Source organism: Gymnoscopelus microlampas (assembly GCF_963454915.1).
Source record: "Gymnoscopelus microlampas genome assembly, chromosome: 10".
Classification (NCBI taxonomy): Eukaryota; Metazoa; Chordata; class Actinopteri; order Myctophiformes; family Myctophidae; genus Gymnoscopelus; species Gymnoscopelus microlampas.
In genome coordinates, this window is record NC_139947.1 from 40,148,469 (window position 1) to 40,164,451 (window position 15,983).

A 15,983-nucleotide genomic window follows, 5' to 3' on the forward strand; every position below is an offset into this window, starting at 1 on the left:
TTTTCAGGAGGGCAGGCCCACCCCCAGAAATTCAACAGAAAAACTAAGAAATGTGCGTGTTTCTTTCTTTTACAAAAGGGTTAGCACATAGAACTCTTGACAAGCCCAAAAAATAACACAAAGTTTAGTAAGTACATATCTGTAAAACAATTATAAAAAGCATATTTAGGGATTTGGCAGTAGGTTTGTTTGTTTCACAGGACATTTCCCAGTAAGACCCTAAATTAGATATATTGATAGATCGATAGGTATATAGATCGATATAGACAGACATCCTTCAACCCGCCCATCCATCCATCTACTGTACCCCTATCTCTCTCCCTCCACCCTTCCCGTCAGCCCAACATCTGGACTGAATGGCCATTCAGTCATTCTTTCAGTCATCTATTCAGTCAGTCATTCAGTAAGCTATTCAGTCAGCCAGTCATTCAGCAAGCTATTCAATCTACCAGCGTGACCTTATAACTCTGATTATTAGCAGTAGCAGGGTAGTTGACATACTGTACTGTACAAAGTTATAGCAGCTCCAAATCCCCTCACATGCACGCATGCCCGCTCACACACATACAAAAGTCAACCCTTTTACAACAGCCTTTCAATATGTGTTTTTGTAGATTTTTGTGCCTGTGGTACTTTTGTTTCCGGTTTTATGCCAGGTGTGAGTCTATATCACTGTGTTGTGTGTTTTAAACAATGTTTTAGCAAAGTACTACGTAAATAAAATGCATTATTAGAATACAAATAAAACTTTAAAAAAAACGTACAGTGGGCTGTTTGTTGAACAAAAACCATGGAGTGAACCATCAAGTTATCCTGGTTCACAAGTGTGTGTTTAAGATTTCGCACATGCATGGCCATCAACACATGTGCATCCAAGCTTGCACGACTGTTTTGCACTTCAGAGACACACAGTTTCTGTGTGCGTGTGAGCATGCACACCTCATTCACGTGGCTTTGTGTAGATTTGGTGTGCGCCCATGAGCACACATTTGAGACTGTATGGGCAGGGGGTCTCAGAGACCTCTCAGCAGGTTGACTGTGTGTGTGTGTGTGTGTGTGTGTGTGTGTGTGTGTGTGTGTGTGTGTGTGTGTGTCTCTCTCTCAAGATGTGTCTGCTTCAACACACCTTTGTGTGTGTGCACGCAATATGTATACGTAAGGCTGTGTCTGCCTGTATTTGTGACTTTCAGTGCATGTGTGTGTGGTTGTGTTACAGCAAGTCACACAGCAGCAGTCCTTACGTTATATAACTGCCCTGGCCTACATCTGCCGAACACGCGCACACGCACACACACGCACGCACGCACACACACACACACACACACACACACACACACACACACACACACACACACACACACACACACACACACACACACACACACACACACACACACACACACACACACACACACACACACACACACACACACACACACACAGGGAGATAACAAGACTGGGTCAAATCAAATTTCTACATAACAGCTCTACAAACAGAAATGTCATTTTTATTTTGTGGCCAAGATGTGAATTGGTTTGTAGAAAGAAACATGGCTGAGGCCCAGACATGTCAATCATGTCAATTTACTGCCGATCAGCTGAGCTGAGCAACATCCTTAAGGATTATCTGATCAACCAACACCCTTTGATTTGACCACAATATGATATAAATAAATACATAGAGGGGTGCATGTCGATTAATCAATGAATCGTTCTTAATAGAAAATGGAAGAATAATTGAAAACAAAATCTGGAAATGCTTTTCACTGCCTCTGGGATAATGAAAGTGAAAGTGAACTGCTTATAGAAGAGGGTTTTATGGTACGTTTTTAAAAATCTTGATGGAAGGGGGCAGTTCTGAGATAGTCCGGGAGGGAGTTCCAGGGGGGTGGAGGAAAGGAACAGAGGTCTCGGTCTCCCATCCTCCGGAGATGTGTAGGGGGGATGTGGAGCAATGAGGAATGGCTAGAGCGCAGGGAGTGTGCGGTGTGGGGGCGTGATGGGGTCACTGATGTAGCTGATGCTCTGGCCATTTAACATAGGCCAAAGAAGAGGAGAACTTTGTGCTGGACTGGGAGCGAGTGGACCTGGATCTGATGGCACTTTTTCTGTCCCAACAAAGCAGAAATGTCTAAACAGTAAACACCTTTAAAAATATAACTTTTCAGTGATATCAAAACAGAAACAAACTCAAGGTACCGTCAGTAACATTATTTGACTTAAAGTAGTAGTTCACCCAATTTTTTTTTCTATCAATTACACACCCCATGAAGCCTTCATGGAGATTTTTCTGGGTCATCGGTCAATAGGAGTCTCCAACCTCTTTGAGTCTCTGCCGGTCATCAAATTATTGGCTTAGGAATACGACAACAAAAAATCTCCATGAATTCAAGGCTTCATGGGGTGTGTAATTGATAGAAAATAACACATTTTTGGGAGTAAGGACAACTGACCGTGGTGTGTGATTTGGCCGTCAGGCCGCACAGGAAAGCCTTAGTTTAAGTAGGTCAGTGTCACATAACTGCTGACAGGCAAACGCTTCATATACTGGCACACTAACCCACATCTCTGAAAATAATGTTTTCTCACTTTCCACATTAGGTTAACCTCGCTCTCATCACCTGCCTTATGCACAGATGCAGAGTTTCCTATAGAATTTAAAGTGGGCTAACAGCTCAAGAGTCATTGATGTTGTCTTACTGTATTTACGATACACTGATCAAAAGGAAATTTGATCAAAAGATTATTCCTGGGTGTTGCTGTCATCCCATGACGAGATCATTTATTTATTCTTCTTTAACAAAAGCTTGTGTTTGGGGTGCCTGGTGGCATTAGTGCACTGACTATATTATGCTCCATCTGAGTCTGACTCGAAGACCTGCCTTTAAATCTTACTCTCGTCACGTCTCTCATGTCTCCTCTCTTTACTATTATATCTAATAAAGCATAACATGTCAAAAACTAAACAAATACATTTTAGATTAAAGTTAATCTGGTCTTTCATGAGTGCCTTCGCAGAGAATTCTGGGTACTGAAGGATCAGACAGAAAAGCACAAACATTACTAAATGTTTTGGGACGTTTTTAAATTACATAAATAAAACTGCTTTCACAGTTTTGGCATTGAGGCTTCATCAGAGCTTGGTGCTCATGCACGGATGGACTGAAAACTGTAACGCATGGCTATGTAATTCTAAACTGAGCCAGTTAAACAAGTTGATTAAAAAAATACATTAAAATGTTATAAGCAGCCATAACTCTGTATTGCACTCTGCCTCAAAATGTGGAAACTTCATAAGGTAATTAAATGTACCCATATATTTTTGCGATGATTTACAATTCTTTGAACCCAAATTGAAAAAAATATTTGCATTACGGTGACCATTTATATTATTGAACACTATAAACACAGTCAATACATTATATTATACTGTAGGCCTACACAAGGGGGTGCTATAATCCTGGCAGTTGTAGTCAAAGGCATGTTCTACAGACAGACAAAGAGTAAATACAGGAGTGATTGCCTTGTGTGGAGGTGCTCAGAACCAACCACGGGCAGGACAACAATACACATTACATGAAAACGTACCTACTTTAATGCTCTCAGTGTCTGATTTATACTTCGTTGCGCGCCAGTGTCCTGTACCAATAATAGCTGATAGATTTTAGGCGGGTTACTTTCAGCACAGGACAAAGTGTAAATCAGGCGTAAGAGGTCAGTGAGGAGACTACGATGAGAGTATGCATCAATCCGGATTAAGCTTGTACAACTTTGTGTCACAAGACTGTCATTCTACGAAATGAGTCAGTCTGCCATTTTGGGTCACTGAAGGCCTTACAACTATTGTGATTTAGACCAAGCGTGTTTGTAATAAGCCCCCTGCCTGTGTTTGTAATAAGTATAGGTTCTTCATCAGCGGGAGAACACTGGGTCAGTGCCTTTTTTATCGACTACCCCTGTGAGAGGACCACAAATAGGACCTGGACTGAAAATGGGCCAGTGAGCAATAAGCAAGATGTAAGCTCTCCTTCCAGGCAAAAACACTCACCGTGTCACATGTACTCACATACGGAAAAAACACTGAGAAAATGGGAGATCACACGTACAAAAACACAGACCAACCAACACAAACTTGATTTAATTAACTCCACCCGTCCCAAAGTATCCACACCAATACACAATCTCTCTGCCTACAAAACCCCAGCACATGGCCAGATTGGCCACGCATGCACACATTCACAAGCACACAAACCTCCACGATGAAAACCATAGTTGACCTGCACCTTGATGCTAAGAACAGAGCAAGAAAACATTGGCAGTAAGCTTATTGATCCACCTTATGTATGGTTATGCACTGTACACTGGGTCCCAAATACTAGGTCTGACTGCTCTCAAATAGAGTTCATCAAGGCAAAATGTATGTTTTTTATTTGTTTAGTTTTTTAGAATTATTTGCTTTTGTGACTCTAAACGAAAAAGGTAAAATCCCTCTATTACTTCAAATCCTTATCAAGGAAGACAAATTATTGTATTACATTTCAGAGTTTATCCATTCAGTTGCACCTAAAGTCACTCACAAAGTCACAATCACCAACTGTCACATAGAGTATGAGGTTCATACAAGGAGGAATGTACTTTGGAAAAACGAATACAAGATACCGACAAAAAACATGAACATAGTAGAACATAATAGCAGTACAGTGTGGATAATGCAGAGCTATTCCCTAATATCCATGCTGTTCACAAACCAATTTCCTACTCATGATGATTGTTGTGTATGAGTGAGCGGGGTTCAAATGTGTGGAATAATTGCATTCTATACTATACTTTTCCTAATCTAAATAACCTGTCATTCAAATACTGATTAGACCAAAACTACAGTACCAGAATCCCAGGATGTGAACCACATTCATCCTTGTGCCCTTTGGGCATGTCAATATTATGGGTGAAAATGTTCATTTTCTTTACTCATTTATAAATAAATACATACATTGTAAAAAAGCTAAGATTGTGTACAGTAGGTAATGTAGGTAAAATTGATCTACAATCATTAAAAGTCCTACATATATGGTCTATCATGTGTAGCAGTTGTATAAATTGTGATGAGAAATACTGACATGTTGTATACTGAGGCACTGCAGGCCTGTGGCTCTATCCATGTGTCTTTCATTCATTCACACAGATGACTTACTGAAGTTAATGATTAATGACAGAATGGTTACAATTACAAACGCATTGCTTCCACACTCCAAATGTTTTTCTGTGATTCCACTTATGATAATATTTTTTTTTTTTTTTTTTATTGCATTCAATTTAATTCATTGTATTCATTTTTTGAAGAAAATCTAAATATGCCTTTTCACTATTCCTATATTACAAACACAAAGGCTCTCCAGTCAGTGTCTCCAATCATTGCTCTGACTCTACACATCCTCATTCAGTCACAGTGGTTAGATGTCATAGAAAGAGAGCACAAGATGGGCCTTAAGAGACATGTACAGAACTTAGGACAGAACATAGGAGCATACTACAACATACACAGTAAAATTCAAGTTTGTGCTATGGCCGACACTTCCCGTGTGTCACTAATGTGTCATTGCACTGGCATATCTCACATTCTCAAAATAAAATAAAATAAAAATAATAAAAAAAGAAGACAATTCAAACGAGTCATTGCTTACCTCCACCTGTTGACACCAAGGTTGGACGAGCCGGCAAACCAGGGGTCCAGGATGTAAACGCAGCGCACCGTGCCCGCCCCCCGGACCGCCTCCTGTAGCGATGGGTTGTCATGGAGACGCAGACCCTTCCGGAACCAGTGGATGGAATTTGGAGCCATCTTATTCTGAGGAGGAGTGATGAAGATGCCAAAAAGATCAAACAAATGTACATATTAATGAGGAGCTGAAACTAGCATGGAATCGGTTAAAAAGATTCCAAGGATGTACTGAGCAGCAGAGTACTTACGATAAATTAAAGAATTATTTTTTTCTGCATTTGTTTTTAACAGGGCCAAGACAGCGAGTGGAAGATTTGATTGTGGCTACAATTCTGCAAAGTTCTGCGTTTGAGATCTAATGAATTTTCTCATTGATCCCTGCCTTTAACAAGGTTGCCTGCAAAGGGCATCAGCATTTGAAACAATTATCAGCTCTGATGGTTTTGATTTTATAAAACCTCTTCATATCATTCTAAAATGTACTGTATGCTTGACCTTGATAGTACATACTCCAGCCTGATTAAATAGCACACTTCCATATACTGTATGAGATAAGCTAAGTTAAGTTAAGTTAACCCCTTGGGGAAATTCTGGTGTTCATTCAGCAGAAACTCAAACAACAGTATGTGTGAAACACAGGATAGGGGTGGGTAGAGATAAGAGTAGAGAGAGAGACAAATAAAGATAAAATATATATAGACTAGAGAAGTGCGCTTCTTGAAGCGTAGGTCTCCGCCGCCAGGCCAGGTTGCCTACCCAGGGCCCGCAAACGTTAGAAGGCAGTCATAGACAATCTGAATGGATTCTGAAAGATCTGACTGATACATCTTGATCGCATGACCCCAGAGATAATGTGTACCGATTTGTGTGTGTTTTGGACAACATCTTTAGGAATAGCAAAAAGTGTGTTTTGAAGAAAACACGCAATGAGAATCTAGTCTGGCAAAAATGGCCAGGGTTTATATTGCAACTTGTGTCATGATCCAAGGAATCCAGGGGAAAAAAATATTTTGATTGTATGACCCATGCGGGTCAAGAGTTATAGGCCAAAACGTGAAGTGGGGCATTAAAACGCCACCATGAGGCTGATTTGAAAAATTGGGGGTGGCTACGTTTTAGCCATTAGGCAGGTATAAATTTCAAGGCCACAAAAATTAAAGGCAGCCAATGGTATTAATCCTAGAATTCCAGCAGGAACGGAACATTTGGTCAGAATCAAGTAGAGAAAGAAGAAATAAATTGTATGTGGCAAAACTATGGCTAATTTCTTGCAAACTAATGCAGCTAACTGAAAAGCTTAATGTTTGCGTCTGATACTAAACCACACAGTGTCTCAGGAATATATAGAGGAATGTGTGTATACGTACTATATTACTATTATTATTAAAGTCAAAGACTGGTGGAAGATTAGCACAGGTGACTTACTGATAACTAGCTAGTAATCTAAGTATCAGCTGCCACAGAAGAGAAAATCGCTGACTGACTGGAAACCAGTTCTGCAGGTGGCAGTACCAACAACCCAGAACCCTGTCAGATTGACTGACTGACAGTTCATCAGCAGACAGCACAGCAAAATCACAAGATTATTGTCTGTCTGTCTGTTTGTTTTTAATTTGGTTTAGTTTTAGGTTAAAACAGGCCAAGTCAAAAATGCAAATGTAACTACAAATAAATAAGTAACCTATAAAACAGTGATTGAAGTTTAGACAAAGCTGCATCAGAATTGTTTTATATCAGTTGATTACACTTATTATGCTTATCATCAGTAATATGAGTAGAAGACCATAATAACAGGCTAGCTGTAGTAGCAAGCCAAGTAACGATGTTAATTCAAACAATGTTAAGTGAGAGAGGTATGCTACAGGTATTCAAAGTAAACAAACTGAGACATTTAACAGCTTAGACAGATTGACCTAAGTCGGATGTCTGATTAAACACCTCTGAAGAAATGTGAGGGACCATTTACATGGCTTGCATCAGTGCATTCCTCTGTATTCAGAAGCTTACTGTACATCCTGCTAACTAAATTCCTGTTAAGAGCAACGCACTGTAGTAGGCTTGAAGCCTATAATAATAATAATAATAATAATAATAATAATAATAAAAACTGCCCATTGAGCAGTCTATAACAGCTTATTAACAGTCTATAACAGACCGTTTATAAACATTTCAAGGTTGTCATTATTATTTTTTGTATTAATAAACATCTATTACTACCCACCTCGCAATGCAAATTCTTACACAGATTAAAGGTAAATTGATGACGTGCCTGTGGTGAAACCAATCATCACTAATTGTGAGTAGCCTATTTAATACACACTCCGTAACAGTGAGTGACATCTGATATATATTTGACATGTAGGTCTATAGACCATTATTATTGTAACTTCGTTTTTTAATAAGCTTTAGTTAAAATAAAAACAAGTATTAGGCTACAGAGTGTTTTACATGATCGAATGAATAAAAACGAATAATGCCTGCATAACTCAAAGTTTCAGCTCAATAGTTCAACAGCTTTTTGATAAAACATAAAATGATGCATGTCAAGTCAGGCTTCCCCGACTAGAACACCTGGAAATTAGGTCAGAGTCTATGGGATGCTCTTTTTTTACACGACTATAGTCATAAAAATCAATTTCCTCAAGATATTTCAAATGACATTTCGCGAGTGAAGACCTAACAAGTTGCCAAACAAATCCTGCCACATACAAATCTAACAATTGTTAGAAAGTTAGTCGAAAGACAGAAAACATCCATAACAAACGAAAACGGGGTCACCAGTGCTATCCTTATGCAATGTATGTGGAGGGGGGGCGCTGTAATACATGCCCATACAAACAAAACATTACAGTTAAAATGTAACAAAACATTTACCTTGCCTCGCCAGAGACGTGGTAATTTATGTCAGACCCAAAGCACGTCTCATTTCTTCCCTCAGTCTTTAGAGATCGGATAGGAAGGCTGACAGGTTGTTTGTCTGACAGTTGGAGGTTGTAGTAGTAACTGAACACCAGTGTTACAGTCCTTCTGTGTGTACTATTCAGTGTTGCCAGATTTTGTGAGAGAAGCAAGCAACCAGGTCTAGGAAAACAAGCCCAAAAGAAGCACTAGGCCTACTAGGCTAGGCCACATGAGAACTTTAAACCTATACTGTATACTGTACATCGACTATTTGAAAATAACCGAACTACACGCTCACAACTTGTCGCAATGCGACATGTTATGCTCTGCCATTATACTTGTTTATATCTCATCTTAAACAAGCTTAGTGCTTAATGAGCCTCCCAGTTTAGTAGACCTTGTATTGTGAATTTGTTGTACTTCCATGTACTGATGTTCTCATGTCTTACTAAATAAAGTACATCAATCAATCAATACAAGCAACTTTACAGAAAAGAAGCCCAAAGTCGCTTATAATAAGCAGACATGGCAACACTAGTGTGTACTAGTTTGTTTCATAAGAAGTGGGCTCATTGCGCATGCTCCGCTTCCCCCCTGCTCACGTTGGCCGACGCTCTGTTGCTCCAGCCAGAGTCACGTTTCAGAAGCATGCATGGAGAAATCAATCGGTGACCAAAAGACTCGCCCCAGAACACGCTCACCCCCATTTATTTTTCCGTGGACCAGTGGTTATTGTAGTCTTGTATTTGTTTTACTGAGTGAGTTTAAGGTTATAATTAAGGTTAGGTTTAGGCATAGTTTTACTGCGGTTACGTTTAGAAATAAGGTTAGGTTTAGTTTAAGCATAGTTTACTGAGATTACGCTTAGGAGTGTTAAGGTTAGGTTAATCTGAGTTCCCAGAAGTTTTCGCCAGCTCTGGCGAGGAACTTCTGGGCCACAGCCCTGGTATTTGTGGGCGGGATGTACGTCACGCTCTGAATCTGAGCGGACACGCCTCTTACCGGTCTGAGAGCTGTGCAACTCGTCTAAAAAGTCCGACGAGAGGCAAACAGCAGTGCACAACAATGGCGGCCGAAATTTCTCAAGGGGAAATTGCTTCCCGTCGATCCTATTTAGATGCATCACCCACTGCATGTGGATCCCGCCCCCTTTTCTTCATTGGCTGTTGATTTGAATCACAACGCAGTGGCCGCGCCCCTGCTGTCCAAGCTCCGACGCTAACCCTCCCAGACTAAGGTTAGGTAGGTTAGGCATAGTTTACAGAGGTTACGTTTAGGAATACCAGGTGAATACCGCCGGATTTCCCCCGGGGCGACTGTGTTTTGGGGCGAGTGTTTTGCCATTCGAAAAATCAGAGTGGGAAAATCATCTGGATTCCAGGTAGGGTTGACAACTACTTGGAATTATACTATAATTCCAGGCAGCGTAGTTGTCTTTACTATGATTATTATAGTAAAGGAGCCTAAGGAGGACACGTGCACCCGACCAGGCGTTCCTTCAGTTCTAAGAAAAATAAGGGACACCCAGAAAAATATGGCAATGTTGAAATACTCTGTTACAAGAAAAAGTAAGGAATTCAAACATTAACTTGAGTAAAGGTACGAAAGTATTGGTATCAAAATGCACTTAAAGAAGTACAAAAAGTAAAAGTACTCATTATGCAGAATGTCCCGTTTTACAAGTTTTCAAATGTATAAATTGTATACAAATATTTATACAATTTATACTTAATCTATAATGTATACTTTTATACTAATTTCGTAATGTAAGTTTTCAAATAATTGTAGTGGAGTAAAAGTTGATAAAAATCAACTTAGGTACTGTACACCACTGGAAAAAGGTGAAATCTCACTGGGGGGGGGGGGGGGGGGGGACAGTTTAATAAGCAGTTTACTATGTCTACTCTAGATGGTTAAAGTGGTTACAGCCTGTATTAAAGTAGGCCTAGAGCTGTTTGAACACTCATCATGATTTGTGTGCGTGGGGATCTCATTTTAAAATAGCTTAGTGCTTTATGAGCCTTCCAGTTTAGTAGACCTTGTACTTCCATGTACTGTTGTTCTCATGTCTTACTAAATAAAGTACATCAATCAATCAAACTGATGTGATGTGTGACAAAGCTGTTATTGATTACCAAATATAAGGAACAAAGTGTGTCCTTATCAGTTCAATAAGGGACACGTCTTTTAGTTTGCAAATGGGATGATTCCTTATTTCAAGGGACGGTTGGCGACCCTAAGTCATCATCATTCATTACTTCTTGAGAAGGCTAAATTCATAACAAACAAGTGCCAGAGTTGTCTTGTTCTGTAATCATAAGGGCAAAGTCAGTATAGCCTACACAGTAAATCCATGCCTTCACAATGAGATTCCTTCCTTGAATTTGTAATTTCACGAAGACATTCATTAACATTTATTATATAGTCAATTTATTGTTTTGTCACTTAATGTTGTGTTACTTTAATTTCTTCATCCATTCAATTACTCCAAATCCATCATATCATATTTCACATATCATCCATATTCATCATTCTCAGTGTTGAGCAGTTGAGCTCTGGACCACTAGTATCTTTCAAACAATCCTCAAGATAGAACCACCCCATAACAACCACATACCGGTAGATCTGCTATTCTCCAAAATAATCTTTGGGAAAAAAAGTGCAAAATGTGGAATAATTTAAAAACATTTTAACATTACAAATCTGGTATGGGGGTCCTTGGCACAAATTATAATTACAGATATATTTCATTCATTTATTTGGGGGTAGCCTGGTAAACCCTCCCTCCGGAAATCTCATTATTTCCGGAGGGAGGGTTTACCAGGCTAATTTGGGGGGCCTTGACATGAAAATGTTTGAGAACCACTGGTTTAACAACAATCAAAAAAATTGGAAGCAAGCCCAGATAAGCAACTACACTCTCTCGCACGCACGCGCGCGCGCACACACACACACACACACACACACACACACACACACACACACACACACACACACACACACACACACACACACACACACACACACACACACACACACACACACACACACACACACACACACACACACACACACACACACACACACACACACACACACACACACACCGGACTATTACCCTTGTCCTTTTATGGAAATATCGGAAGATAATATTGTGTGATTCACTGTGTTTGGAAGACATCAAAGCATGTGAATGATGACCAGGTTCTGTGCCATCCATCCATCCATCCATCCATCTTCAACCAGTTATCCAAATGTTAACTAACCCTATACGGTTCCAATATCCATGGAACTCCCTGAACAGCAAATGTAGTGAGTGCTTTTTTTATGATCACAATATTCAATTGTCATCAGACATGATGCTGTTAACTCCTCAATGCAAAAAAAAAAAAATTGGAAAATGTTTTTTAAATTAAAGTATACATGATTAGAACTTGCTTAAACATTCGACAATTAAGGTAATATTTTTACAAATTGCTACAAAACCTGTATATCCAGTCATTTTGGGGCATAAACAAGAAGTCGAAGGATAAAATTAAGTCTGATAATGATGTACCGTGCTTGTTCACATCATGTATACTTTACATTACTTATTTTTTTTCAAATGTTAAATTCTTTAACATTTTGGACAAAATAGGCAATTTTACCCATATGTCCCTAGTGCCAACCTATCCTTTATCCATAGATATTGGCGTTGTTTTTTATTTAGTTTTTTATCAGATTGTCTCTACGTGATGTTTTGTGCGTTTTCAGTAGACTATGCTCAGCCAACAACAGATAACTGGCTGCTCTGTCACCTCCCTTCTCTGAAATCACTGCAGAACTTGTGGGATTTGTAATATCTTTGGTCTTTTAGATCATTGTTTTTTTTTTGATTGATTGAATACTTTATTACTAGTAAAAAATGTAAACAGCACGTGGTTGTTTTATATGCTGAAGAAAGCTAAAATGCATAATTCTATGTTTTTAAGTTTATGTTTACTGCCCAGGTCCATTAAATAAAGTACCTAAAGGACCTTTACTTGAGTGCTGTAATGTATTTGTATTTGTAATGTAATGTATCTGTCCCTAACCCGCCATCTGAAAATAGCCTTGGAGCCCCCGTACCAGAATTTTCCAAAAAATCCACATTTTATTTCAAGATTTCTTAGGGTTAGGGTTAGGGTTAGGTCTTACAGAGAATAGCAGATATACAAGCTCACGACGCGTCGCATCGCACCATGTTGTAGATCAGATGTATACTGGTTTAAAGTGCTCATGTGACCTAGTCGGTTCTTTTGGGCTTGTTTTCGTAGAGCTGGTTGCTTATTTCTCTCACAAAATCTGGCAACACTGGTTACAAGTCCAACCAAAGTTCTAAACAGTCCTTCATCCCCTGTCAGTTCCAACAAAGAATCTACAAGGCACGGACGGGGACATTGTTGTAAATCATGGCATGTTCATGGCTTGAAGGTACAAATGAAGTGATGAAGTGACAGTGTTGAGGGTCTTTAACACTAATTAAAAACTAGTTGTGTGTTCCCACTCATTGAAGCAGTGGCAACCGTGGTTGTTGTTGGGTGGTTGTGTCCTGATAGATGACTAGGTGAATTCCTTTTTGACAAAAATGTTGTGTCCGGAAGAGAAGATGGTGTTGCTCAATACGATTGTAGGTGATATGTGTTGATTCAGCAGCAAGCTGAATCACTTGTGCCATTGAGCTGAGAGTCCAACTGAAAACCGTTGCCTGATGGTGGCACCGAGCTCAGGACCGACTGAACAGACATAATCTCCTCCACCAAGCGCCTAAAACACCAATGTGTCAAAACAGGTTAGTGCCGGGGACAATATATTCAATGTTTATATAAAATATTAATTAAACAATGAAAGATTATATTAGGCTGGGCAGTGAATAATTAATATGGCAGTAAGTAAACAGGAAACAAAAACATGTTTTTTATAATATAGTTGTGTTATCACATCCTTAAAAAAAACAAGGAAGTGTGATGTGTTGTGTTTCCTCTAAGACTCAAGTTACCTCATGGCCTCATTGACATTCCTGTTGTCTTTAACTGAAGTCTCCATCCAGAATGTGAAGCCACAGGCCTGACTGAACCTCTGTATACTATCCACTGACACAGCCCTCTCTGTAAGGTCACACTGGAGAGATATGAGAGAGAGATAAGGCAGGGAGAAAGGGGGGAGCAAGAGAAAGAGGTGGTAAGAGAGAGAGCGGGGGAGAGGGAGAGAGAAATAAGTAAAGTGATAGAGTGAGTGAGACAGTGGGGAGGAGTGAATGAGAGAGAGAAGGGGGAGGAGAGAGAGAGTGGATGAGAATGGTCATGTTTTTGTTTCTAACAGCTTAAACCCTCTACTTAGTAAAACGAAGTACGAACCTGAGTTGGCTCTCTACTTTTTTCCATCTACACCCAAAAAATAGCCTACAAGCTCACACTGTGTCATGCGTTGTGAGCCTGTATTAGATCAGCTATTTTTGGCTATAATGTTCCCACCAGAATATGGATGCTGGGGTTCAAGTGGTTTAATCACTTTTTAAAATGTTCTGTTCTTGTGCAGCTTTAGTCACCTTATTGGCAAGCAGGATACAGGGGAGGGGCTGTCCGTTGGACCGCATGCTCTTGTTGTCCAGATCCTGTTTCCACTGGCGACAGCTGAGGAAGCTGGCTGAGTTACCGACGTCAAACATCACCACACAACCTGAAGCTCCTTTATAATAGATCCGTGTCATAGAGATAAAACGCTCCTGACCTGAGGATAGACAACACACACATCTACACACCATACTGTGTAGATACTGTACACACACCTTGACACTTATTGTAGAACCCAACCCAGCTATCAATCGAACGATTGTATCAATATCAATGTATCTACGTATGTTATCTATGTGTTGTACCTGCAATGTCCCACAGCTGTAGTCTGACTTTCTCTGAGTCTGTCCAGTGCAGCAACTTCATATTAAAGTCCACTACCGAGGGGGAGGGGGGGGGGGGGGGGAGAGAGAGAGAGAGAGAGAGAGAGAGAGATATGACATAAACCTCTGTTAACCTTCAATTTTATATTATGGCAATTACACTCTTATACATAATGACTTAAACACACATCAACTGACATGACCGACAATCAAGCTCACATCACACATCACAGAAGCTTCAAAGCAGCAAAGTCAGTCTATACAAAGCCTCTCAAAACAATACAAAGCGTATATACGTTACCTCCCACTGTCATCTTGTAATTCTTGTTGAACTGTCCATTGACATAGCGGTGCACAAAGGAGGATTTCCCAACACCTCCATCTCCCACGATCAGTATTTTCAACAGGTGCTCCGTCATAACCACAACACAATAACACTAAGAAAAGTTCCTTAAAGTAAGACGGCCGACATCAATGCCACAGGTGCAAGGTTCAAAACTCACATTTACAGCAGTCTGAAGCAAAGTTACTTTTTTACTTTATTTTAAACATACAAGGACGCTTAGACTGGAATCTCAGCCAACCTTAAACCCATGTATTTGTTGTCTAACCCCAAGTGTTATTATTACCCTGTTTTAACTCAAGCCTAACCTTTCACTAAAAGCATAAAATAAAGTCTTTACGTTCAGATAATCGTGTTCGCTGCTTGTCTTAAATGTTCCCCTGCTACTACCAGCTTTGCTTTCAGGAAGCAAATGTGGCCACATGCCTTAAATAACTCTCATAAACCACACCTTTGTGTAACACAGATGGGTGCAGTGACCTGTAGCGTTGCTTCTTTCATGAATTATGAGTATTTGATATTTCTTGGACCAATGTACAAATATGTGTACTTGATACAGATGTACTTTCTGTAAAACTATTACTAATCCCCCCCTTTTGCCCCTTTTGTTTGTTTTCCTGAGATGCATTGTGCAGTTTGTGTTTTTGTTGTTTCTAATCATTAATAAAAAAACAACAACATTTGTTTATTGGTTTTTGACAGAAGCATTTCTAGCATACATATCAAAAATGCATATCATTGCATTGCCCCATGTATAGCCCAATGAAGAAAGAGTTACATAGTCTCATTATTTAGTGTCTTTCTTATACTTTTTAAATGTTATTTTGTTTAAATAACATTTTCTTGTTCTTTTTATTTCATTACATTTTAATATTATGTCTATAATTATCTTGCGTATATTTTATTACTGTTGCAATAGCACAGAATTGCGCAAAATGCATACCACACTAACATTTTGCTGCTTGTAAGTGTACCTGTATGAGTTGAGTGACAAATAAACCCTGTTGATTCTTGATTCACTTACACAGTACCCTACCCAACAGACTTAAGAATATTTCCTTAAAGTAACACAGCCAAATGAATGGTTAATGTGGTAAAAGTCTAGT

At 39.5% G+C, this 15,983-nt stretch overlaps 2 protein-coding genes across 2 annotated transcripts in view; both read right to left on the bottom strand.

Moving 5' to 3' along the window:
• LOC311053487 (cryptochrome-1-like) overlaps positions 1 to 8,729 on the bottom strand; it is a 23,497-nt gene extending 14,768 nt beyond the window's left edge. Inside the window, exons 1-2 of the mRNA XM_084069068.1 lie at positions 8,594 to 8,729; positions 5,682 to 5,845 (exon numbers count right to left, since the gene is read on the bottom strand). Of these exons, the coding sequence (XP_083925194.1) occupies positions 5,682 to 5,839 (158 nt within the window). The 5' untranslated portion in view covers positions 5,840 to 5,845; positions 8,594 to 8,729. The remainder of the gene's footprint in view (positions 1 to 5,681; positions 5,846 to 8,593) is intronic.
• Positions 8,730 to 12,335: 3,606 nt separating this feature from the next.
• LOC311054503 (ras-related protein Rab-7L1-like) lies at positions 12,336 to 15,269 on the bottom strand. The gene is made up of 5 exons (XM_084070515.1): positions 14,836 to 15,269; positions 14,517 to 14,588; positions 14,187 to 14,368; positions 13,638 to 13,759; positions 12,336 to 13,405 (listed from the first exon to the last, which is right to left on the bottom strand). Exons 1-5 carry the CDS (start codon positions 14,951 to 14,953, stop codon positions 13,288 to 13,290), a joined length of 612 nt encoding a protein of 203 aa, XP_083926641.1. The 5' UTR covers positions 14,954 to 15,269; the 3' UTR covers positions 12,336 to 13,287.
• Between the last annotated feature and the right edge of the window lie 714 nt (positions 15,270 to 15,983).

Coding starts and splice junctions, on each gene's coding strand:
- LOC311054503 (XM_084070515.1), bottom strand. CDS start 14,953: ATGACGGAGCACCTGTTGAAAATACTGATCGTGGGAGATGGAGGTGTT. Junction 14,369..14,516: donor ACAGCTGTGGGACATTGCAG/GTACAACACATA, acceptor GTCTATCCTCAG/GTCAGGAGCGTTTTATCTCT. Junction 13,760..14,186: donor GTATCCTGCTTGCCAATAAG/GTGACTAAAGCT, acceptor ATATCTCTCCAG/TGTGACCTTACAGAGAGGGC.